The 27,485-nt window shown below is 39.0% G+C and overlaps 1 protein-coding gene across 1 annotated transcript in view; it reads left to right on the plus strand.

Annotated features, from left to right (window-relative positions):
- KLHL2 (kelch like family member 2) overlaps nucleotides 1-15,544 on the plus strand; it is a 180,346-nt gene extending 164,802 nt beyond the window's left edge. Inside the window, exons 9-14 of the mRNA XM_007954203.2 lie at nucleotides 5,457-5,654; nucleotides 6,093-6,194; nucleotides 7,486-7,614; nucleotides 8,808-8,948; nucleotides 14,175-14,318; nucleotides 15,516-15,544. Coding sequence (XP_007952394.2) covers nucleotides 5,457-5,654; nucleotides 6,093-6,194; nucleotides 7,486-7,614; nucleotides 8,808-8,948; nucleotides 14,175-14,318; nucleotides 15,516-15,544 — 743 coding nt within the window. The remainder of the gene's footprint in view (nucleotides 1-5,456; nucleotides 5,655-6,092; nucleotides 6,195-7,485; nucleotides 7,615-8,807; nucleotides 8,949-14,174; nucleotides 14,319-15,515) is intronic.
- Nucleotides 15,545-27,485: the final 11,941 nt, after the last annotated feature.

Genomic DNA, 27,485 nt, shown 5'->3' on the forward strand with positions numbered 1-27,485 from the left:
TCAACAGTACGAAGAGCAACAGAAAAAGAGTAAACACATATAAACTGAACAACACCCTCCTTAAGAAAGACTGGATAAGAGAAGAAATAAAAAGTAAAATTGAAAAATTCCTTGAATTAAATGAGAATGAAAACACAACATACCAAAATCTTTGTAACACAGCAAAAGCAGTGATTAGAGGATAATTTATAGCAATAAATGCACACATCAAAAAAGAAGAAAGAGACAAAATCAACACTTTAAATCGACATCTCCAACAATTAGTAAAAGCACAGCCAGAAAAGCCTACAGTCACCAAAAGAAAAGAAATAATCAAGATTCGAGCAGAAATCAATGAAACAAAAAATAGAAGGGCAATAGAAAAAATCAACAAACCAGAAGTTGGTTTTTTCAAAAGATTAATAAAAGTGACAAACCACTGGCAAATTTAACAAAGGAAAAGAAAGAGAGAATACAAATAACACGAATAACAAATGAAACAGGTGACATCACAACAGAACCAACTGAAATCAAAAGGATAATAGGACACTGTGAAGAACTGTACTCCAGCAAATTTGAAAATCTAGAAGAAATGGACAGATTTCTAAAAACATACCACTTACCTAAACTAACACAGACTGATATGGAAAAGTTGAACAGATCCATAACAAAAGAAAAAATTTAACAGGTCATCAAAAAATTACCAACAAAATAAAGTCCTGGCCCAGACGGTTTCACCGGAGAATTCTACCAAACTTTGAGAGAAGAACTGATACCAATCCTACTCAAAATATTCCAAAACATAGAAAAAGATGGAATTCTCCCTAACTCAAATAAATGTGAGTTATCAACATGATGGCACTGAGGAAGAGGACTAGAGAGGTACATGGGAGATGCAGACAACAAAGATGAACACTTTTGCGCATATAGTACTGTGTTGTCAGTGAAGGCAAACATGGGTATGCGGGTGGATAGGTGGGTAGGCAGGCTGAACTATTAGGTATGTCTGTGCAGCAGGGAGTGTACCCAAGACCATGTATAAGGTTGGCAGACAATGGTTCTACAAATGTATTTGTATATTCTGTAAGGATTCCCAGCGATATAGTAGAGCTGACAAGGGACAAGGTTGTAGTCACTTCTTGGTCACAGCCAGCTACCCAGAGGGAGCGGGTTGTTGAACCTGTGGGCTCGAGATCATAGTCACAGGGGACATCAAGCTCAATTGACAAAACATACTACACAAAACATTGTTCTGCCTCCTACTTTGGCGAGTAGCAACTGGGATCTTAAAAGCTTGCAAGCAACTATCTAGATGCAATGATGGGTATCTCCTCATCCAGAGCAAAGAAGAATGAAGAAAACCAAAGATTCATGGAAACAATTAGCCCTCGTAACTGGTACACCATGCATTCCATAGCCTATATGACTATGAGACCAGAAGAACTAGATGGTGCCCAGGTACCACTGTCAACCACTCAGGGGGATCTATGTAGGAGATCCTGGATAGAGAGAGAGAGCAATGTAGAACAAAACTCAAAATCATTTGGGGGGGGGAGAAAAAGGGAACCAGGTTTGCTGGTCTGATAGAGCCTGGTGGAACCACCTAGACTATGGTCCCTAGCTGCCCTTCAGGTCTGGAATTGAACCCACACTGTGGCTTCCAGCCAAACAAAAGATAGGCATAGAAGTTGAACATGTACCTGAGGTAGATACGCTCCTTGGAGAGAACAATCGTGGGAGAAAGAGGGACTGTTTATGCACAGGGAGACAGCTCAGGGAGCAGGAGTGTATGGAGGGATGGATACAGGGAAGAGGTAAGTATCAGGAAGAAGTGGAAGGGGAGCTGTTGCACTGGGGTAAATTGTAGTTAATGTCATGAGACAACGTGTGTGAAATGCTGTGTGGAAGATGAATTTGTTCTGTAAACTTTCACCCAAATCACAATATAAAAAAAGAAGAAAAAAAAATAGGGAGAGAGTTGACACAGAGTGAGAGCATGACCAGTGTCTCTGAACCATATGTGTGGAAATTGTTGAATGAGTGCATGTTTTGCTCTGTAGATTTTCACTAAAAATAAAATAAATATTAAAAAAAAAAAGGAAGTAAAGATTTTGTTTTTTAAATGCCTAGCTTGTTGTCCAACATCCTTTGTTGACTAATCTGCCTGTTTCGACTTATGTGAAATGTTGCCTTTAACATTTACTGAATTTCCACATTTATTTGGTTTTGTTCTGAAGTTACTATTCTCTTCATTTGATTTACCTTGCCTGTTAATGCATCAAAACAAACCTGTTTTAATTACTATGCTTTTAATCTTTTAATATATAATGGGCTGGTTCCTTCCTCTTCTTTTTAATAAGAATTTTCTGGCTATTCTGAAATAATTAGGGTAAATTGTCACATTTATAGTACTAATACTTTCATGTAAGAACAATGAAGAGGGCACTGTTACAGGAATCAGATGTGAATTAAGAAACTAGTTAGTAAATATTATGGAAAACTCCATTTCTACCAATAAAGATAAAATGCCTAAGAATAAACTTGCCAAGATCCCGACTCATAGCGACCCCTACTTGTGTTTCCGAGTCGGTATCTTCACGGAAGTAGATTGCCCAACCTTCCTTCAGAGGAGTGGCTGGTGGGTTTGAACCACCATCCCTCTGGTTAGCAGTCAATTGCCTTAGGCACTACGCCACCAGATCTCCCTAACCAGATAAAGGAAATGTTAAAAATCTGCTAAAAGATGTAAAAGACACGACTTACTGGAAAGCTGTAACTTGTGCTTACATGAGAGTATTATTACCCTTGATCATTTGCTAGTTTGCTGCCCATAGCATTTTTCAGACATTCTGGATTTATCAGGAAGTAGCTAAAAGAACTAACAGATCTGTCCTGGAGGAAGTGCAGCCAGAATGCTCCTTGGAAGCAAGAATGGCCAGACTTCGTCTCACCTATTTTGGTCATGTTGTAAGAAGGGACCATTCCCTGGAGAAGGATGTCATGCTTGGTAGGGTGGAGGGTCGACGAAAGAGGGGGAGGCCTTCAAGGAGATGGATTGATACGGTGGCTGCGATGATGGGCTCAAGTATAGCAGGGATTGTGGGGCTGGCACGGGATCGGGCAGTGTTTCGTTCTGCTGCGCATGGGGTTGCTATGAGTCGGAAACGACTCGACGGAACTTAACAACAACAACAACAGCTTGACTATTATTCACTTCCTGTTTGAATCAGGGACTGAAAAGTTACTTCTTTACCTGATACATAACTTCCAAAGCTCCATTTGGCTTGTAAAGAATTTTAATGCCATGTAAAGGACTGCACACCCATATATTTCACACTCCAGAGTGTTAAAGCACCAGAGAATAAGACAGTAGGGAGAAAGGGGTACATGTCTCACCTGATGACATTCAAATACAAACATCATATAAAACATTGAAACTAGTAAAGCACTTACTGCTGATGATTTCAGTGCTTTCTGCTGGGGTTCAAAGAAATGTGAGGCACAATTCCTGCCCTCAGGTAGTTTAATAATGTTGCTTGGGCAGTGACATTAGCAGAAGGTTTATGTACAGAATTAAAAACAATGGAAGTATGGACATTTTAAAGAAGGAATATTGCAGACTGTAAGATGTAACCCCAAATGCACCTTTTAGGTGCTACTTGCTATAGGGATTGAAGTGGTGGTGGTTGTTGTTATGTGCTGGCGAATCAGACCCAACTCATAGTGACCCCTCCTTGGGTTTCCGAGGCAGTATCACTATGGAAGTAGATTTGCCCAACCTTCCTTCCGAGGAGTGGCTGGTGGGTTTGAACCACCAGCCTTCTAGTTAGCACTCAAGTGCCTTAGGCACTACGCTAACAGAGCTCCTTAGGGATTGCGGAACTGGAGGGAATTCCTTTAAGCTGAAATAACTTAGGGTAGGCCTCATAGAGAACATGAAATTTGGACTGGGTCTTGACTGTTTAAGAAAGCAGAGTGGTGTTGAGAAGAGTATCTGAGGTCGGGATAGTGGCATGAACAAAGTGAGATGGTGGTTGAAACCCTGAGTCTAGCAAGCAAATTTCCCCATTCAGGGATCCTCTAATATCTTTTTAGCCCAAAGATCTGCAAAGTTTTTCTTAAAGGGCCAGAGAGTAAGTATTTTAGGTTTTGTGAGACTTAGGGTCTCTGTTGCAACTGCTAAATTCTGCTACAGCCATAGATAATATGTAAATGAATGAGTATGGCTAGTTCCAATAAAAAAAATTATTTTTGTATGCTAAAATTTGTATTTCATACTATTTTTTACGTGTCAGGAAATACTATTCTTTCATTTTTTTTCAACCATTTAAAAATGTAAAAATCATTCATAGCTCATATGCCATATACTAATAGACACATATGTAAGTTTCATTTAAAAACATTCAATGGAATATTCAAAATTGAAAGCCATGGAAGATTTCTATAGATTCAAGTAGTTAGAAATTACTGTTTTGTTATTTAAGCTTCTAAATAAATATTTGAAAAGGCCAAGAGTCAAACTAATACCCCAGGCTATAACATAACATTTTTTTCCCACGAGTTTTGCTTTTATTATTCACTTAAATAATTTGTGATTATTTTAAGTAATTTCATAAGTGAATTATTATTACAGCATGTTTCTCAGGAAGAAGTCACTCGGATGGAGTTTGGGGTATGTTTATTAAGGATCAGTAGCTAGCATCATCCTTATACTTGGTCAAATGGGACCTCTGCTCCTGCCCTGTGTCCCATAGGGTCCTGCCCTTTAGTGATTCCTTGACATTTTTAAGGGTTGTTTTGATACTTGAGAATATCTAAGTCTGGCAGTGCCATCTGCTGGGTCTAATGGCCCATTCTATTTATCTGTTTGAGTTCCTCTCTGATCCTCTTTTATTTATTTATTTATTTATTATTTGACCCCCCCCCAGGACCTCAGTGGCTAGGTCCTGTTTCTGGGAAGGTAGCCTGGTCAGATATTTCTTCCATGGGGTCACATGGCATTAGACTACCAGCATGGTTCTGACAAGCTGATTTTTGGGTGACTGTCCCCACATTTATCACAGGCTCGCTCAGAGACCTTGGTTTGGGCTCTCATCCACCTGTGTGTTAGTTCTCACCTGACCACGTTCTAACTGCAGTGCTGACTCCAATCTACAGCACCCAAGCAAGGTTACCCTGGCTTCTCCTTTGAGGGTACCATGTTTCAGAAAGTTCTCCAGGATGACTAGACTTACCTCCTCTGAGGGCTTTTGAGACTTTTGACCATAGCATTTTAATAACCATATAACGATGTAGTAGTTATGTAATTTTGCAAATGAATACTGTTTCTTAGAACTTATTCAATCAGAATCCTTTCTCAGGTAACTTATATTGACAGCAACTTACTGTAAGTAAGTAGACTTACTGGAAAGGAATCTTTAGATAGATACTATAGTTTGATGCCATATTCATTTTCAAGTTCTGTGTTCCTTTTACAGGAATGGTGTATATGGCTGGGCTTGTTTTTGCTGTCGGTGGCTTTAATGGCTCATTAAGAGTCCGCACTGTAGATTCCTATGACCCCGTGAAGGATCAGTGGACCAGTGTTGCTAATATGCGAGACCGAAGAAGCACTTTGGGAGCTGCTGTTTTAAATGGATTGTTATATGCTGTGGGAGGTTTTGATGGGAGTACAGGTAATTTCCTTTTCATTTTTGCTATACTGCTCTTTGAACTAACACAGGAACCATGTTTATGGAACGAATTCTGACAATATTAAGAGATATTTGAGAATTTTAACCGTATTATATTTTAAAAATAAATTTTAAAAGTGCATCAAGAATTCCTTAATGAGAAAAGCATCCTAATTATATACATTTTGTTGCTTAGTCATCAGTATCAGTCACCTTAGCAGTGTTATAAAGCTAATAAATGTCATTAGCTTGAGAGGAGCCCTTTGGGAAAGAAACTATTCCTATTTATTGTATAATTGTTATATTTACATTCCACCATTTTCTTCTTTTAATTTTAGCACAATTTAACATGTGAAGTATTTTGCTTTAATAAAATCTGTATGTTAAAAAGAACAAACTCTTTTTAGAGGAGGATATAAAGAGTTACGTGCTTTATTACAGGTCTGTCATCTGTGGAGGCATATAACATAAAGTCTAATGAGTGGTTTCATGTTGCACCAATGAACACAAGGAGGAGCAGTGTTGGCGTAGGGGTTGTGGGAGGTAGGTGCTGACAGTTCTTTCAGGTGACATTTCCAGATACATATGTCTTCTTGATTGTTGGAAATGGATAAACAAATGATCATTTAAAAAAAAAAAAAAGGAAAGTAGTAATTATTATGAAATGTTTTTAAAATTAGCTTACCCATATGAACTTACCTATACAACTGGTAGTGCAGTGGCTAAGTGCTTGACTGTTCACCAGAAAGGTGGTTTTCAAACCCACCAGCACTCTCTTTCTTTATCTGTGTGTGTGTGTGTGTGTGTGTGTTATTGTGTCCTACATAAGACTGTCGGCCGATTTTAATATACTTATCTGGGTAGTAAATCAGGTGATATATACTCCATCTGAAGAAAGACTGTTTACATCCAGTGGATGGATTACCAAAGTTACTTGATTAAATCTTATTTTGTCTTCAAACAGAATTTAAGGAAGGCTCTAAGTATTATTTTTTGGTGTGATTTTTATATTGGCTTAATAAATTTGTGAGTTTCCACCTCCTCCCCACCATGAGTGTAATTCCCTGCACTCACACACACACACACACACACACATATATTTAACAGCTTTATATAATTTACATACCATACAACTCACCTGTTTTAAAGTGTACTATTCATTGGCTTTTAGTGTGGTCACAGAGTTGTACATTCATCACTACAGTCAATTTTAAAATATTTTCATTACCCAAAAATTAACCTTATTTTCCTTAGTTATCAGTCTCCTATTCCACTGTCCCTCCCAGCCACAGGCAAGTACTAATCTGCTTTCTGTCTCTATGGAGTTGTCTCCTTTGGACATTTGATAAATAGAATCATACATTGTGTAGCCCATTGTGACTGGCTTCTTTCATGTCACATAAGGTTCAGGATTCATCCATGTTGTAGCATATGCTAGTGCTTCATTTCATTTTATTCCTGGATAATATTCCATTGTATCCCTGTACTAAAGTTTTTTTAAAATTCACTAAAATAGCTTTGATATTTCATTGTTTTCCAGGATGTATATTCACTTACCAAATAGTGCTATCCAAAAATACAATAAGTGTACTTTATGTTGTGTCAGTCAGATTATTAATGAAAATATAAACTTAACATAATCATATCTGCCCTGCATATCTTTATAGTATGACTTGATCACTCCACCAGTCATTGTTAGTCAAGGTCTTAATATAGTCATGAAAATCAGTAACACTTTCAGAGGAAAGTGCCATGGGGGAAAATATATTAATATTTTATAATTTGGAAAAGCAGTTTCTTACTTACTCGGCTTTCCTTGTGATTCCATTTTTAGGTTTGCTCTATGCTGTAGGGGGTTATGATGGAGCGTCACGTCAATGTCTTAGCACAGTAGAATGCTATAATGCTACAACAAATGAGTGGACCTATATAGCAGAAATGAGTACCAGAAGAAGTGGAGCAGGTGAGTGTGAACCTTGTTTAGCAATTGAAACAGGAAAATTATATGGATTCTTTAAAAAGTGAAATGATCCATCGGAATCTTTATATTATCTGAAAATATATGCTGATTTTAATAACTGTTAAATGATGTTTGAATTGTTCAGGTAATGGTAGGTAGCTACACTTAAATTTCATGTTGTAAAATTTAATTTCTAGGTGCTATATTAAAAGATGTCCTCTTGTTTTCACTTATATGTTTGTATTATTTGGCATTCTTTTCCAGTTTTTGGCTTTAGTGCTTACTGGGGAACTTGTTTAAGATCTAGTCTTCATCTTCATTTCTTTCGAATTTTATGTTTTTAATACTATTTTACATTTCATCATTTTAAATGTGACTGCTAACCAAAAGGCTAGTGGTTCAAACCCACCAGCCACTCCTCAGAAGGAAGGTTGGGCAATCTACTTCCATAGTGATACTGCCTCAGAAACCTAAGGAGGGGTTGCCATTAGTCGGTTCTGACTCGATGGCAGTGAGTTTGTTTTTTTTTTTTTTTTTTTGGTTTTCAAAAGATTATATTAAAAGACTTCTTCCTTCTCTATGTTCAACCGACATATTATTTTTATCTTATTTGACCAAAACTCAAATCAAACCCATTCCTAGAGTCTAACTCGTAGTGACCCTATAGGACAGAGAGAACTGCTACATAGGGTTTCCAAGGCTGTAATCTTTACAGAAGTAGACAGCCACCTCTTCCTTCCAGCAGCAGCTGTTATAGTTGAACCACTGACCTTTTGGTTTGCAGCCGAGCACTTAACTACTACACCACCAGGGCTCCTTATTTTGTTTCATAGACCTCTTTCTTCAGAATAGTTCTTATTGGGATTCTGGTTTAAATTGTCAGTTCATCTCTGTTTCTTAAATTGTATGCTTTAATATTGAGAAGTTCTGGTAGCATAGTGCCTAAGGCACTTGACTGCTAACCAGAAGGCTGGAGGTTCCAACCCACCAGCCACTCCTCGGAAGGAAGGTTGGGCAATCCTACTTCCGTAGTGATACTGCCTCGGAAACCCAAGGAGGGGGTCACTATGAGTTGGGGCCGACTCGACGGCAAATAACAACAACAACAACAAACTATTAATTTGAATAAACCTTAATATTTTATAAATTACTTGACCATTTTTCTGTACTGTAGTTTGGTTGTTTGTGTTTTATAGGCGTTGGTGTGTTAAACAACTTATTGTATGCTGTGGGAGGTCATGATGGCCCTTTAGTACGAAAAAGTGTTGAAGTATATGATCCCACCACCAATGGATGGAGGCAGGTTGCAGATATGAACATGTGTAGAAGAAATGCAGGTATTGGACTAGTTTAATAGTGTGAAATTTATGTTGAATTTTATTGAAAGTTTTACCAGTATTACTGTATATTTTTATCGTTCTTTTAATGATGTGGGTCCCTATTAGACTTAAAGCTCTTTAAAATTGAAACTTACATAGTAATTCTATATAGTAAGCCCTAGCATAGTGTCTGAAACACAACATACTGTTGTAACACTTTAGTTAACCTATAATTTCTTCTGGTGACTACTCTTTATTGATAATGGAAACTAACTAGTTAGGGTTGGAGACCTCTTTAATATTTGCATTTATTTGTTTGTACCACAAACATTGTTGGGTACCCACCATGTGTCATGTTCTAGAGATCAGAGATGAATAAGCTATGATCCCAGTTCTCAGGGAACTTAGTCTAGTTAAGTAAATATTTTAACAGGTTAAAAAGCTAATTATTATCAAAATCTGGTGGGGGGAAGCCTGAGAAGGGTAGCCTGAATTTAATATAGTTCAAGATCTGCAGAAAATAGAAGTAAAGCAACAACAACAGCAAAATAGTTTTAAGAAAGCAAAGGTCATCAAGGTTAGCAATCTAACTGCTTAAAAAGAAGATTCATAGGAGGGAAATATAAATAGAAAATGATTCAAGATAGCTAGTTGGTGTTTTAAGAAATGCTAGTCATCTTTAAAATGCCGTTATTGTGGTACCGTTTCCCATATCCAATGTAAGTTCCTAGTGATTCTGAAACTCTTGTGTTTCATTAGATGATGTTGCAAAAGACACCAAAAATACTCTTAATTTCTCTTTAAATGCAATTACTAAGGGATACTAATTACATGGGACTGCAAAGGCTATCAGAAACAGAACAGAATTATCATTAATTCCACTTGATATTGCATCTCACTTAGTCGATTTTATCTGCAAGGTGCTAAAAGCCTCTCACCTATACAAGGTCAGAACCACAAATCTAGGACCTAAGTAAAATAAGTGTGTGACTCTAATACGTATTGTGTTTTAGAAAAAACACAGTAAGTTGTGCATATTTTTCTGCCTAAGTTAGGAAACTTATTTACAACTTTAATTATTATTTTCTTAAAGATTGGAATACTCTTATTTTTTTCTATATATATCTATATATATCTATATATCTATATCTATATCTATAGATATAGATATGTTCTGGAGTGCCTAAGGCACTTGACTGCTAACCAGAAGGCTGGCGGTTCAAACCCACCAGTCACTCCTCGGAAGGAAGGTTGGGCAATCCTACTTCTGTAGTGATACTGCCTCGGAAACCCAAGGAGGGGTCGCTATGAGTCAAGCCGACTCGACGGCACATAACAACAACAACAATATATGTTCTATCATTTTCAATTCAAAACTAGATTATTTCTTCCAACCAAAAGAATAAGGAGATAATTTATGTATGTTGTCCTGCTCTTTGAAAAAAATTTATGGGAAAGGTTGGGATGTGGAATGGAGACATCTCCTAAGTTCTCTGTCAAAAAGATATTTCATATTTTGAATTGCACAACAGTTAATTGAGGTTTTTTATTTACATAGTCATTAGGAAGAGAAGGAAATATGAAAGCATGGTCTTCAGTTTGTTTTTTTTTGTCAGAAAAGTTAAGTATTTTATTTTTTTTGTAAATAATGGAATTTGAATAATTCACATCTATAATTTACAAGATACAACCCTACTGAACATGCTGTTTTTCAGTTATTTATATGTACTAAAAAAAAAGTATTTTAAAATCTAAACAAGCTTCAGATGAGATCTATCCAGCTCCTCCTTTTTAAAATCCCAGGATGAGGACCTCACACAAGTACCTAAATTGAGAAAAAAGGGGGCTAACCTGGCAAAGAGAGGAGGATATATGTTCAGCTTTAAATGGGGAGAGAGATTCACTGGGTCTGTGGAAAGTTGAAATAGCAAGAAATTTACAAGTCATATTTCAAAATTTTGCATAAGTGTAATTATGATTTCAAGTGTGGAGGGAAAGTGAAGTGAATTTGAACTAGATTATAACCATTCTTATAATGCTTAGCATATCTGTAATAGGTTCTAAGGGAGCTCTGGTGGCATAGTGGCTAAGACACTTGCCTGCTAACCAGACGGCTGGCGGTTCAAACCCACCAGCCACTCCTCGGAAGGAAGGTTGGGCAATCCTACTTCCGTAGTGATAACTGCCTCGGAAACCCAAGGAGGGGTCGCTATGAGTCGGGGCCGACTCGACAGCACATAACAACAACAACAACAATAGGTTCTAGTATGTGTTTAATTGTGATGAGGTAAACTGAGCTGAACAACTATTTGCAGGAAAGTATATCGAACAATATCATTAATATCACACACAAAAATCTTCCTGAAGATAATTCACAACCAGTTGCAGCAGTGTATTGACAGGGAACTTCAAGAAATGCAAGCTGGATTCAGAGGAGGACCTGGAATTGAGGGTATCATTACTGATGTCAGATGGATCTTGGCTGAAAATAAATACCGGAAAGATGTTTACTTCCGTTTTATTGACTGTGCAAAAGCATTTGACTGTGTGGATCATAACAAATAACGGATGACGTTAAGAAGAATGGGAATTCCAGAACACTTAACTGTGCTTGTGAGGAACCGGTACATAGACCAGGAGTCTGTCGTTCAAACAGAACAAGGGGAAACTGCATGGTTTAAAATCAGAAAGGGAGTGCATCAAGGTTGTGTCTTTCACCATACTTAATCACTCTGGATGCTGAGCAAATAATCCAAGAAGCTAGACTATATGAAGAATAATGTGGCATCAGATTAGAGGAAGACTCATTAACAACCTGTGATATGCAGGTGACACAACCTTGCTTGCTGAAACTGAAGATGACTCGAAGCACTTATTGATGAAAATTAAAGACTACAGTCTGCAGTATGAATTACACCCCAACATAAAACAAAAATCCTCATAAATGGACCAGTAAGCACCATCACAATAAATGGAGAAAAGATTGAAATTATCAAAGATTTCACATTACTTGGTTCCACTGTCAACACCATTGGAAGCAGCAGTCAGGAAATCAGACAACATATTACACTGGGCAAATCTGCTACAAAAGACCTCTTTCAAGTGTTGAAGAACAAAGATGTCTCTCTGAAGACTAAGGTGTGCCTGCCTACTCCAGGCTATGGTATTTTCAACAGCCTCATATGCATGTAAAAGCTGGACAGTGAATAAGGATGACAGAAGAAGAGTTGATGCTTTTGTGTTGTGTTGGTGAAAAATACTGAAAGTACCATGGACTGCCAGAAAGAAGAACAAACAAATCTGTCCTGAAAGAAGTGCAGCTGGAATGCTCCTTGGAAGCAAAAATGGCCAGATTTCATCTCACCTACTTTGGTCATGTTATTGGAGGGGACCATTCCCTGGAGAAGGATATCATGCTTGGTAAAGTGGAAGGTCAGTGAAAAAGGGAAAGGCCCTCAACGAGATGGATGACAACAGTGGCTACAGTGATGGCTCAGGTATAGCAAGGATTATAAAGGCTGGTACAGGACCAGGCAGTGTTTTGTCCTGTTTTACATAGGGTTGCTGTGAGTCGGAGCCAACTCACTGGCACCTAAATACAACAGCATATCCTTTTGGCAAAGAGATTTGGCTCTCACCTACCTGAAAGGAATGTAAGTGTTGTAAAGTGATTAGTAAAGTTGAAGTCTTTTGAATGTATATCTAAACTAGTCAAAAGGATATTGGGATTGACTTCTTCCTCTGAGTGGGTCACATGTCAAGCTGGAGGCTTCTCCTGATGCACATAGTTACAGAGGCTGATGAACTCAAGATCATCAGATCAAATAACAGCTTATTGGCTCACATGCTATAAAGGCAACAAACCCAAGATCTGCAGTCAGTACAGCAGGCCACTGCTTCAAGTCCAGGTAATCATGAGCTAGTTGTAGAATCTCAAGTAAAACTCCACAGATCTTTGCCAGATATATATTAGAAGCTGGCCACACCTGTGAGGAAACTCCCTTTCAACTGATTGGGTGCTCATAGCAGATCTTATCATGGAGGTAAATACATTATATCAGCTCTCATCATGAGAAATGATTACATCATAACTGCTAAGAATCATGGCCCAACCAAACTGACACAGAACCTTAACTATCCCAGACAAAATGCAAGGAAGTATACAGAGTGATCCTGTTCATTGCAGTATCGTTGATAAGAGCAAAAAAAAAGAACTAAATTTCCATCAGTAAAAGATGATTAAATAGATTATTGTATTATTATATATCCAGCCATTAAGAATGATATAGATCATATAATTATTATAGATCCATATAATTAACTTGGAGAGATGTCTATGATATATTGTTTGGTGGAAGTGGGTGGTAATAAAATAACGTGTAGTGTGAGCCACTTGGGATTTAAAAAAGAAGTATCTGAGTATGTTTGCATAGAGAAAAAGAGAAGAGTAAAGATCAAAATTTTAATGGAAGTTATTCTAGGTAATATTGAAGTAGAAGTGATATTTTCTTCTTTATACTTCTAGAGTTTAGAGTTTTTGTGAGAAATGAGTTATGTTAATATTCTAATAAATAATCTTGTTTTCTACCTTTAAGGGAGAAAAAACAGCTATTCAGTATAATACTTAAAATTAAGAATAATTTTTATTTTCTACTAAAAACCTATTTTCATCTAATTGATTCCAACTCATAGTGACCCTATATGACAGAAACCCCCATAGGGTTTCCCAGGCTGTAAATCTTCACAGAAGCAGATTGCCTCATCTTTCTCTCACAAGGTGGCTGGTGGGTTCAAACCAACAACCTTTGTGTAGCTACCAAATGCCTTAACTGCTATGCCACCAGAACTCCTATCTTCTACTAATACATACATTTCTCTTAGGATTACCACAAAGCTTACCTTGGAAAAGTTTCTAGGCTTGTATGGACTTTAATTTTCTTTTTGTGTACAGTGAGGATGAAAATAATTTCTAATCTATAAAATAAGGTTAAATGAGATTGTGAAAATTAAATGGAATTATGCATATATAAAGCAAGTACTGCATAACTGATGTATAGTAGGAACGTAGAAGTGGTATCAGACTTTCACATATAAAAGGAATTCTTTGCATGTTCACCATCTTTTCTTCTTGCCTTGTTTCAAGGTAATAAATGTCTCTGGATCATCTCACCAAACATGTAGAGGGCTATTCATATTAATCCAAATTGTTAAAATAATTATTTTCCCTCTGTAAATTTTTTTAAGGCGTTTGTGCAGTTAATGGTCTGTTATATGTAGTTGGAGGGGATGATGGCTCCTGTAACTTGGCATCGGTGGAATATTATAACCCAACAACTGATAAGTGGACAGTTGTGTCGTCTTGTATGAGCACAGGGAGAAGTTATGCAGGTAATACTTGTCTAATTTTCTTACAGTCTATTATAATACAAAAAAATTACATCAGTATGGTTTTTATAACTAAGAAAAATTTATTTTTAAAGTATTATTAAAAATTTGGCAGTGCAAGAAGTCTTTTTTGAAAGTATATTTTATCATTAAAATAATTAATTGGATATATGTACAGTATTCTGAAATTAAACCAGTATATTTTGTGACTCTATAGTCATTTGTATTCAAAATCTAAAATCTTGGTAGTACAGAATCGTATCACAGAATTTCATATGGCCAAAATCCACTTGCAGTAGAGTGATACCCACTAGGTGGCAAGGCTTTAATTATGTAGAGAGCCAAGAAATGCGACCCCTACCGCATCTCCCCATGGCAGGGCCCCATGAGGTAGTATTACACTGAGGCTGTGAAATAATTTCTTTGTTAAGCATAGCACTGGTTGAATAATGTATTATTTGGTCCAGTCTCTTAGTAGAAACAGTAATATTCTTTGATAAATATAAAAAATCGATTGTTTTAGAAAATTAGGCACTGATGGTGAGCCTTTAAAATTATATGCTGCATGTTAATTCTTAGATGATAGCTATTTATATTGCCTTATAAATTAGAATCTGTTAGTGACAAAATTGATGCAGAAGTGGAAGAAAAAGTTTATACTAATTAACCATCACTATTGTTTATGCATCATTCCAAACGACACCTATAGAAGAGCTGTATATAGCAGGATCCCAGAATAGCGTGCCTAAATATTAGTTGAATTTTTTTAACAGCTTCATTGAGGTATAGTTGACAATAAACAGCATATGTTTAAAGTATACAATCTGATTAATTTTGACATATGTATATATCTCTGAAACCTTCTCCACAGTCAAATTAATGAACATACCAATTACTCCTGTAAGTTATCTTTTACTTCTTTGAATGTTAGGTGGATTTTGGTATTTCTTGAGTAAAATTTTTTCCTTTAAATTTACTTACAAAAGGGCAAAAGCCTAGTTCTGGATTAAATGGTAGTCCTGCTATATATAACTAAGCAGGTTTCATTGTCATTTAGATTGGTGTAAGAAAGAGATTGTGAAACATCATAATTTGTTCAGTTCCTGTTACTTTAGTAATAAAATAAAGAATTCAGTATTTTCTTGGAGATACAGAATACTACCTGCGACTTCTGCTTTATTTCTTTGTTTCTTTGTTTAGGGGTCACAGTTATTGATAAACCGTTATGAGCCTGAAGGACCTTTTCAGCATATTCATACATGAGAAAACAGTCTTCAGCAAGTATTTCTGAAGTGACTGAGAATCTAGCACTTCTCCACTTATAGCTGCATTTTAAGTCTCAGCAGAAGATAAGATTGTCTGCCTTTATAGGCCTCAGATACTGAAGATTATTTTTGGTAGAAGCACTATGTAAGCTATTTCTGCAATGAGCAGCAGCTGACTGAATTTTAATGAAAAAGTCCTGGACTGCAGTACTTAGTCTGTAGTCTTTAAACAACAGTTGCTTTCACAAAGACTGGTTCTTACCAACCTTGAATGACTATGGATTATTTTGTGAAGGAGGATAAAGTAATGTGTGTTCTCATAAACTTAAATTTTATCTTCGTTCCTTCTCCTGAAAATCTGTGTATCCAAGAACTGAAAATCTTGGAACGGGTATTAAAATCTGTGTAACTATATAAACTAGTTGAGGGATAAAACTGTTTGCTTTTATACAACATATTTGATTACATGAGTATCATAAATTGTGTGCATATAAATGTGTGTATATGCTTTCCTTTAAGTATGTTTGAAAAGATGTTTGAAACTTGATTATACTATTTATAATTGGCACAGTACTTTGAATTATGCCAGTACTACATTGTAAAACAGAGTTGTATTTTTTGATATTTAACAATGCTTAACACTTTAAAATGCCACTTCTGAGGAATGAACATGGTATATAACACACTTGAATATGTGTGATGCCAAACTTTTTAAAATAAAGTTTAAATTATGCTTATTTATTATTTTCTTTAGTTAGTCTAGTCCTGTTTGGTGTGTATTTTTAATGGTTTTCTTAATGTGATACATTGGCATGAACTTTACTGCAGGTTTTTGATGAATATAAATGAATGTTTGGAGCTCAATTGAATTTGCATGGTCTTAGGATTTTCTCTGTGTGTATAGATTTAACTGCTATTAACAGAAGAGATAACTTTCTGTGAATAGCCATGTGTGTTGATCAGATAGAATTTTTCTGAGATCTTCAACGAATCTTGCTTTAAAAATGACCAAAACCTGTCTTTCTTGAATTATATTTGAATAAAAGTTTGTATATTATTTGTTTCACAGTGTCCTTGATTTTTATCTTTTTCGTTTGCTGTTAAGATAGTTGCCTACTTAGTCTTTCTATTCTGTTGTAAAATTTCTGTTTTCTAACTTAAAAAAAAAAAACTAGCTTAAATTTGTTGCTGAAGGAACCTGTAAGACATGGTTGTTAAGTCAATAACTGAAGTCACTGAAAATTTTTCTTTGAGAGAGACTGAAGGAAAATCTCCCAAGGATTAGTGAAATTTAAAGTTTTTATATTCCTCTGTCCCTAATATGGTGAGCAGGACACAGATAATAAAACAGGTATAATGTGACCAAAAAGAAAGTCAAAGAAAAACATATCTACTCTATACTAGAGGTAATACCAGATAAAGATGATCAGAGATACCAGACACCATATCAGAGATGATATCAAATAAATTGAGGAAATGAGAATAGAGGACTGGGGTGAAGAGTTGATGTGCTGGACACAGAAGAGAAAGAGAAGGAAGGAGGTGATGGGATATTCTAGCTATTCATTAGAAAACTACTTTAAAAGGTTAAACATAGAACCATAGTTAATACTTACTTGAACTTTCCATTGTAAGTGGAAATATAAAGAATTTCATCAAAAAAATGAAAAAGTCTGCATTCACCTGATGAAAATATGAATTTCTGCATTAGTGTGGCCTCCAAGCACATCCATTCATTGTCAGCAAACTTACACTGAGGATCAGATGAACCTGGAGCACTGTTGGGTGTTTTTGAGAGGGGCACCAAGAAAACTGTGATCACTTTCCTGATCACTTCCAAAGACACTAATGATCCATGAAATTCTCTATGAAACTAAAAGCTTTTCTTATATTCTCAGTCTATTACAATAACGAAGTCTTAACTACTTAGTCAGATGCCTCTTTGTCTTGCCAGTCAGAACCATGATATCAGAGGCTTTGATCGTACCCAACCACTCTTTTCCCACACCAAATTTGAAACAACCTTTTTTTTAAAAGGCTTGTAGAAGCTTTCTAGGCTTGTAAGAAAAAGAAAGAAGCCAGAAGTTAAGGCAGAGAGGTATCTTAGAATTCCGGCCAAGGAAACAAATTTGAGCAGAGTACATAGTTGGACCCTTTGTAAAGCAACTCTACTGCCTACTGTGCTTAGATCTTCTCCTTCTGGCTGAAAGCATTGATGGCCAGGGTTAAGGTAGATGGTATTTATGTGCCAGAGTCTCTATTCTTTATGAACTCTGACATTTGGTTCCTGGCGTTTATCTTCTTATATCCCCTTCTACCTTATGGTTTCGGGTGTTTATACTGTCAGCTGCTAATGAGTTTTGAGACTTCTTATATTATCAGGGGGAGCTCTGGTACCATAATGCCTAAGACATTATTTGGCTGCTAACCAGAAGGCTGGCAGTTCAAAGCCACCAGCCTTTCCTTGGAAGGAAGACTGGTCACTCTACTCCCGTAGAGATACCACCATGGAAACCCAAGGAAGGGTTGCTATGAGTCAGAACCAACTTGATGGCAGTGAGTTGTTTGTTTACTTGTTTGTTTTCAATATTATCAGGTATTGTTGTTGTTAGGTGCCGTCAAGTCGTGTCTGACTCATAGTGTAGGCACAGTAGAACGAAACACTGTCCCAATCCCGTGCCAGCTCTGCGATCCTTGCTATACTTGAGCCCACTGCCACAGCGACTGTGTCAATCCATCTCATTGAGGGTGTTCCCCTCTTTTGTCGACCCTCCACCTTACTAAGTATGACATCTCCAGGGAGTGGTCCCTTCTGATAACATGACCAAAGTAGGTGAGAAAAAGTCTGGCCATTCTTGCTTCCAAGGAGCATCCTGGGTGCACTTCCTCCAGGACAGATCTGTTAGTTCTTTTAGCAGTCCATGGTACTTTCAGCATTCTTCGCCAGCACCACAACTCAAAAGCATCAACTCTTTTTCGGTCTTCCTTATTCATTGCCAGCTCTCACATGCATACGAGGCAATTGGAAATATCATGGCTTCTGTCAGGCACACCTTAGTCCTCAAGGAAACATCTTAGTTCCTCAGCACTTGAAAGAGGTCCTGTGCAGCTGCGTTGCCCAGGGCTATACATCATCTGATGTCCTGACTGCTGCTTCCATTGGCATCGATTGTAGAACCAAGCAATGTGACGTTTTTGACAACCTCAATCTTTTCTCCATTTATCATGATGCTGCTTATAGGTCCAGTTGTGAGGACTTTTGTTTTCTTTATATGTAATCCATACTGCAGACTGTAGTCTTCAATTTTCATCAGTAAGTGCTTCGAGTCATCCTCACTTTCAGCAACCAAAGTTGTATTAGCATATTATAGGTTGTTAATGATTCTTCCTCCAATCTTGATGCCACATTCTTCTTCATATAGTCCAGCTTCTTGGATTCTTTGCTCATCATGTAGATTGAATAAATATGGGGAAAGGATACAAACCTGACACACTCCCTTCTTGATTTTAAACCATGCAGTGTCCCCTTGTTCTATTCGAATGACAGCTTCCTGGTCTATCTATGTACAGGTTCCTCATGAGCACAATTAAGTGTTCTGAAATTATCATTCTTCTCAATGCTGTCCACAGTTTGTGATGATCCAAACAATCAAATATTTTTGCATAGTCAATAAAACAAAAGTAAACATCTTTCCAATATTCTTTGCTTTGAGCCAAGATCCATCTGACATCAGCAATGATATCCCTTGTTCCACGTCCTCTTCTGAATCCAGCTTGCACTTCTGAAAGTTCTCTGTCAATATACTGCTGCAACCATTTTTTAATTATCTTCAGTAAGATCTTACTTGCTGTGATATTAATGATATTGTTCGATAATTTCCACATTCTGTGGGCTCACCCTTCCTTGGAATGGGTACAAATATGGATCTCTTCTAGAAGTCAGTTGGCCAGGTAGCTGTCTTCCAAATCTCTTGGCATAACCAAGTGAGTGCCTCTAGTAGAGCATCTGTTTGTTGAAACATCTCAATGGATTGTCCGTCAGTTCCTTGAAAAAAGGTACTTGCAATGAATTAAGTCATTGGTCTGGCAAAATTCTATCACACGATCTCCAGCATGATTTCTGTCACCAAGGCCAAATCTTCCAACTACCAGTGATTTTTCTTTGTTTCCAACTTTTGCATTCTAGTCCCCAGTGATAATCAACACATCTTGATTAAGTGTTCGGTCAATTTCAGACTGCAGATGTTGATAAAAATCTTCAGTTTCCTCATCTTTAGTTTTGGTGGTTGGTGCATAAATTTGGGTAATAGTAGTATTAGCCTATCACTGACAGCATTGTACTTCAGTACAGATAGCCTATCACTGACAGCATTGTACTTCAGGTCAGATAGCCTATCACTGACAGCATTGTACTTCAGTACAGATCTTGAAATATCTTTTGTGATGATGAATGTCACGCCATTCCTCTTCAAACTCTCATTCCTGGCATAGTAAATCACATAGTTGTCCAATGCAAAATGGCCAAAACTGGTCTATTTCAGCTCACTAATGCCTAGGATATCAATCTTAACGTGTTCCATTTCATTTTTGACAACTTCCAGTTTTCCTAGATTCATACTTCTTACATTCCATGTTCTGATTATTAATGGATGTTTGCAGTTGTTTCTCCTCAATTTCGAGTCATGCCATGTCAGCAAATGGAGGTCTCAAAAGCTTTACTTTATTCCTATCAGTAAGGTTGGTTCTACTCTAATGATACAGGTCTCTCCCAGTCTTTGAGAAGTGGATGGCCTCTTCCTTCTTCCTTGTCTGTCTCAGTCTGTAAGTGGCTTTGAAACCTGTGCACCATTTGCAATCCTGCTGGCATTTGAAACACCAGTGGCACAGCCTCCAGCCTTACAGCAAATGCAAGCCACCACGATATGACAAACTGACAGAGAAGTTTGTCTCCCTTAGCTGTTGGAAACCTCTCCACCCCTTCCCTTACCTGGATCCCTGCCGCTGCTCGCTCGGTCGTCCCCTTGGCTTTTCTTTCCTCTGCTTTCCTGCCTCTTGGGGGTATTAGAGTATCAGGTGTTAGGATAGTATAATATTACACAGCATTGTGTAAGCCTGCCTGCATTTCAGTTTGGTGTTGAGCAAATTGCCTCCTCCTGACTTGTATGGCTGCTAGTGCCTCCTTTTGGAGGGGCGGCTACATGGAAGAGTGGAAGCACAATTTGAGTCAAGATTCAAGCGTACTAACTCTGGCTTCACTATACTTTGGTTATGGAGAAAACAGTATGATATATATGAAAGCCCATGGGCATGGAAATTAGTTCTGGGCTTGCATCCACCTTTATCAGTTACTCATTGTGACTTATTTTCTCTTTTCTAAAATGACACCAGTAGACACCTGCTTTAATTTAGAAAACATAACTACTGTGGTAGGATTCTAAGCCAGACATAGTAAACAACATATAGTTGGCACTTCCTGTGTGCCAGACACTATAATGGGCCTCACATACATTATCTCATTTAATTCTGCAACAGATTTTGAGATGTAAATATTGTAATACCTATTTTACATACAAACCTGAAACCAAACTCACTGCCGTTGAGTGTTTCGGACTCATAGTGTCCCCCCCCTTGGGTTTTTGAGGTGGTATCTCCTGCAGAAATAGATCTTCCTTCTGAGGAGTGGCTGGTGGATTTGACCACCAGCCTACTGGTTAGCAGTCAAATGCCTTAGGCACTTTGCCACCAGAGCTGCCTTTTTTTTTTTTTTTTTTTTCGTTTTGGAAGTAGGTTGCCAGGCCATTCTCCAAAGTGCCTCTGGTTGGACTTACCTCTCAATTATCTGCTAAGTGTGTTAATCATTAGCTCACTGAAGAACTCCTGCCTTCTGTCTAGTGGTGAACATACGCACTATGGGGTCAAGGAGCTCTGGTGGCGTAGTGCCTGAGGCACTTGACTGCTAACCAGAAGGCTGACGGTTCAAACCCAACAGCCAGTCCTTCGAAGGTAGGTTGGGCAATCTACTTCCATAGTGATATCGCCTCAGAAACCCAAGAGGGGAGGTCGCTGAGTCAGGGCCGACTCGATGCACATAACAACAACATGGGGTCAGATTTAACTGGCAGTCACCAGTGTGCTCTTGGATGTTACTTAACCTCTCCGTTTAAACTCCAGTGGTTAACATACTTAGCTAATAGCTGAAAGGATCAAGTCCACCCAGAGGCACTTTGGAGAAAAAGGCCTGGTGACCTACTTCCAAAAAAAAAAAAATCATCCATTGAAAGCCCTATGGATCACAGTTCTACTCTGACAAAACTTGGGGTTGCTATTAGTTGTAATACTCTTGATGGCAATGTGGCAACTGTTTTTGGTTTTGTTTTATTTTTTAAGTGAAAGAAGACAGCCAGTTTGTGTAGAGGAAAAAGTTGAGCTGCAGTGTAGTCAAACACTAACAACCTCAGCTAATATTAGGGGGAGCACTGGGATGGCCAAGAGTACTCTTAAGTGGAGGTAAATGGCTGGACCTTTAGACCTCTGCATCAACCAGTCATTGAACTCAGGCTGTGCCCTGGAAAGAGGGAGTGCTCTTGGGAAAGGTGGCTCTCTGCTCACATTCAGTAGCTGGAGAAATGTTTATTTCAGTCCTGAATCAGGGAATCTGGGTGGTGCTCTAAAGCATTCACTACCCCATACGAGTCACCTTCCTGCATAGGCTTCCTAAAGACTGGGAACTGACTGATGAACCAGGGCCTCAGGGAACAAGTACCATTTCTTTCCACTTGATAAGACCTCTGTGTCATAATATGTTACAAAGAATCTGTGCCCGATACATCAGGCAGTTAGATGAATAAGTAGAGGTCATTCTGAAGCTAACAAGGGACATCTCCCTCAAAAAGGCACTTCTTTAAGGAGATGGTACCTGAAGTAATGGCCAGGGAAGGGTGTGGGTGATTAAAACGGGCATAAAAGCCAATTTGAGCAAAGACATGGAGGAGAGAATCAACAGCAGAAACTACAGAGGGCCTTCAGTACCTCAAATGGGCTTCTTGTGGGAATTTGCAAAAGGCAACCCCTTTCCTTGGTGAAGTGCCTAAGGCACTTGGCTGCTAACCAGAAGGCTGGCAGTTCAAACCCACCAGCCACTCCTCGGAAGGAAGATTGGACCATCTACTTCCATAGATATACTGCCTCAGAAACCCAAGGAGGGGTCGCTATGAGTTGGGAACCACTCAATGGCAGGCAGTTTGTTTTGAATTTTGGTTTCCTTAATTGAAAGTTGAAGTGCATATATTATTAAACCCTCTGAACCGAGTACACAGTATTTTAGTATTGAGAGATGGTGTTAAGATGAGGCTAGATGGGGATGGAAGTGTATCATCTCTCCCCTTATCCCAGTCTCAGAACTCAACTACTCACTGTTCAGCACAGAGATTGCAACACTGGGAAATTCTCTGCCTACGTGCTGGGTTAGGACAGAGCCTTCCTGCTCCCAGGAGGCAGCATGTTTAAAGGCTTTGAGATCAGTGAGATCCCAATTGGGTGATAATGATTTCAGAAACAATAAGGTTTTAACAAAGAGATCAACTATCAAAAGTGAGAAAAGTGCCAACTATGGCAAAGCAGTATTTTATTTATATGCCACTTACAATCTTGTGATCAAAAAAAAAAAAAAAAGTAGGTTCTTTAAAGGTTATATACTTAGTGCAGAAGAACAAGTTGCATAGAATACACAAAATGCTAGAGATACAAGTTTGGAAAAACAAACTTTTAGGTTAAATATCTACCATCTGTTACTTCAAAGTGAGCAAAGGTCTTTGGGAGAACAGGAAGGGGCATTCTTAAAGGATCAATGAAGTTAGTATACAGGGATTGCTGAGTTGGAATCAATATGGCAATAGTTTTGGTTTTTGATTTAACCCACTGCCATCAAGTTGATTCCAACTCAGTGACCCTATAGGACAGAAGAAAACTACCCTCAAAGGGTTTCCAAGATTGTAAATCTATACAGAAGAGGACTGCCGCTTTCTTTCTCGCGCTGAAAGGCTGGTGGTGGGTTTGAACCACCGAGCTATTTGGTTAGCAGTTGAATGCTTTCATCACTGTGACCAAGCATCTTGATTTAATGATAAGATACCCAAAAGTCTTGGAGCATTGTCCGAGCTTCCGGGGAGTTTTAAAATTTTTAACCATGGTATCTCTGTGGCACAGTGCCTAAGGCATTTATTTGATTGCTAAAGAGACGGCTGGCTGGTGTTCAAACCCACCAGCCACTCCTCGGAAGAAAGACTGAGCAATCTACTTCCATAGAGATGCCACTTCCAAAACCCAAGGAGAGGTCGCTATGAATCGATCGAGTGGATGGCAGTGAGTTTGGGTCTTTTTTTTTTTTTTTTTTTTTCATATTTTAAAGCTTAGGCTTTCTCATTTGCCCATGGAACAGTTATCAAGTGCCTCCCTGGGTGCTTGCAGCGATTACATTGCATTTGAAATCCTCCAAGTTTCATATAGAGGAGTTTATTAAAGGATAGTTTGCTCGGGAAACAAAGGTGGACTTCAGAATGATGCAAATCTGGGATAAACTACACGAAGGCAGGGCCGCCTATAAATAATACAGCAAAAACATTTAAAATCTCATTTATACTATTTTCTTCCCGGATTTCGGCGATGTGCCTGCCATACGGTTCACATCTCAAATAGGGAGACTGTAGCATGATGCAGCCTTCCGGGGCAGCACCCATCGAGGTGTGGAAACCTACCGACGAGAGCGGTTGCCATGACAATTCCCTCGCAGTCTGCGTGGGTCTGCCGTCAGGGCCCGCCCCCTCACGCGGTCCCAGCCCTGGCCCTTCCTCGCTTATAGGAGTGCAGCGGCGCCGGCCACTGGCTGTACGTCCGGGTCTCACTATCCTCATTCCACCTGCAGAGCCAATGGCTGATAAGTCACACGATGCGGACAACGGCTTAAGCCAATCACAGTAATGAGGAGGCGGGGCTATGATCATAGTAGGCCAATAACAGCAGGAGAACCGGTTTAGCCTTATTCGGCTCCTCCCCCCGAGCCCGAAAAAGAAGGGTGTCAATCTGAAACACCTGGCCGAGTCTTGGTGACGCTGATCCATCCGCACTTCCCGCGCGACGGTCCAGGTGAGGTGTCGGTCGGGAGAGGGGCTTGTGAGAGAGGAAGAGAGAAGCGGGCAGGTTCGGACCCGGAGCTCCGTGGGTCCAGTGCAGCGGGCAGGGCATGATGCTAAACGCACCACCAGACTGGGGCACCGATATACGCGATGTGGGGCTGGGGGTGGGGGAGGGCCTAGCAAAAACTGCTGTGTAAATTGATGTGAAAGATTGTCCAGTCAAGTTAGTGGAGGCTGGGAGTGTGAGGTGAGGGGCTGCTAGATGAGAAAAAAACGGATGAAAACAAGGAAAAATGCTTAAGTGACGAGACTGCAATGGGGCGTTTTTCCTGTTCTTTAAAAGTTTACAGTCATCAGGAGGAGGGACGTATTAAAAGAGTTACAGTACATTGTGATAAAATGATGAAAGTTTTACAAAAACAGAAGCACTGCAGGAAAGATGAAGTCTTTTTCTGTGTGCGTTGCGGGGTGGGGTTTTGGAGGCCCGCTTAGAGAAGGTTGCTGATGAATGAATAGGAGTTACAGGTAGAAGAACATTACCGGCGAGGGAAAGGTGTTTTCATTGGCAGAGAAAAATGAAGCAGCAGAAACAGTGAGTGGTCAGATTTTGTGAGAATGTATATGAAGCGTCCGGTGACGAGAGGTGAGAAGTCTGACTTGTGCAACCTGGAGGACTTTGGTCTTTCTCCTTAGGGGACTCTCTTAGACTTTGGGAATCAGAAGCAGGGAATTAACACTGCTGTTTAGGTAGATCCTGGCATTGATTCCTGGAGGTAAGATTTGAGAAATTCAAGCTTGGAGGCAGGTGACTTTTGCAGATGAGGGAATTTGTGCCATCCGGATTTAATTAAGATAAACTGCCTGCAGGACAGATACTGGCTAACAGTATACAGAGAGAATCCACAAATAACTAAATTTCTTATCTCTGAGGATCTAATTTGCTACAGCAGACTGTCCAGACTTCTTTGATGGCTTCCAGTCTGTCAGGTTGCCCATGAAAGGAAAGAAAATTTACTTTTCCAAAACATTTTTCTCCCCTTTTCTCTTTAATTCTTATTTTTGACATTGTTCAGTTGGCAGCACCGTGCCCTGAGCTCTGTCTCTTGGGTTTGAAGAGCAAACCTCTGCATGTCAGTTAACCAAATGTCTCCAAGTTGTGTGAGCTTTTAAAGGCTTCTAATGAAGGTGACAGAGCTGAGAGAATCATTCTTTTAACAGCTCAGAACATGCTGTCTGGATCATGATACAGTTCCACAAGTTAGGGACTGAAAAAGACAAAGTATTTGAACAGAGCTTGGGAGAAGCAGTTGCTGAAACTTTGACATGTTGAGTTTAAAATGCTTCTGAATCATCTAATAGGAGATGGTCAGTAGACTGTTGGATAATCAGAACCTGGAGTTTAGGGGGGAGTGTTAGAAATAGAGATGGAGAGACATCAGTGTTTTTAAAACAGTAAAGTAGTTAAGATCACTCAAGGAAATTGGAATTAGAAAGGAGCTCTGGTAGATAATGCCTAAGGCACTTGACTGCTAATCAGAAGGCTAGCTGTTCAAACCCACCAGCCACTCCTTGGAAGTAATCTACTTCCATAGTAATACCACCTTGGAAACCCCAGGAGGGGTTGCTATGAGTCAGGGCTGACTCCACAGCACATAACAACAACAACAACACAACAAGGAGCGCATAGGGAGCTCTGGTAGCCTAGTGCGTAAGGCACTTGACTGCTAATGGGAAGGCTGGCGGATCAAACCCACCAGCCACTCCTCGGAAGGAAGGTTGGGCAATCTACTTCTGTAGTGATAACTGCCTTGGAAACCCAAGGAGGGACCGCTGTGAGTCGGGTCCGACTCGGCACATAACAACAACAACGAAGAAGGAGTGCATAGATGGGAAGCTTTCCAACCTCAATTTTCCCTTCTTGTCAGAATCTGAACCGCAGACATACTGACTAAGAAAGTGTTGTATCCTTTCTCATTTCCTGTTTGAGCCTTTGGACCTACTGTCCCTCAACCTGAAATGTTTACCCTAATCCTGCTCCCCCCCACATTTAATCTGGTCACCTCTCTGTCTTGCTTCAGGTCTCAATTTAGATAGCATCCTGTAGGAACTTCTTCCTATTCCTCTTTGTTCTCATAGTTACTCTGTATTTTCCCCTTTATTGTTTTTATCACATGCTTTTGGTTTGGTTACTTCTTTTTACTCTTCACTAGTATCAGCCAGCACAGTGGCTGCACATATGTTGTTGTTGTTTTCAGGTGCTGTTTAGTCAGCTTCAATTCATAGCGACCATCTGTACAACACAAGGAAACATTGCCCTGTCCTACACCATCTTTACAATCCCTGCCATGCTTGAGCCCATCATTGCAGCAACTGTGTCAGTCCATCTCGTTGAAGGACTTCCCCTTTGCTGACCCGCTACCAAGCATGATATCCTTCTCCAGGGTATAGTCCCTTCTGACAACGTGACCAAAAGACATGAGATGAAGTTTTACCATTCTCGTTTCTGAGGACCACTGCACTTCTTCCAAGACGGATTGGTTCATTCCTCTGGCAGTCCATGGTATTTTCAGTATTCTTGCAACACCACAATTGAAAGACATCAATTTTCCTTTGGTCTTCCATATTCATTGTCCAGCTTTCACATACATATGAGTCAATTGAAAATACCATGGCTTGGATTATGTTGTTGTTATGTGCCGTTGAGTCGGCCCCGACTCATAGCGACCCCTCCTTGGGTTTCTGAAGCAGTATCACTACAGAAGTAGGATTGCCCA

Source organism: Orycteropus afer, unplaced genomic scaffold (assembly GCF_000298275.1).
Source record: "Orycteropus afer afer isolate SDZICR_OR568_19922 unplaced genomic scaffold, OryAfe1.0 scaffold00443, whole genome shotgun sequence".
In the NCBI taxonomy this organism is placed as follows: Eukaryota; Metazoa; Chordata; class Mammalia; order Tubulidentata; family Orycteropodidae; genus Orycteropus; species Orycteropus afer.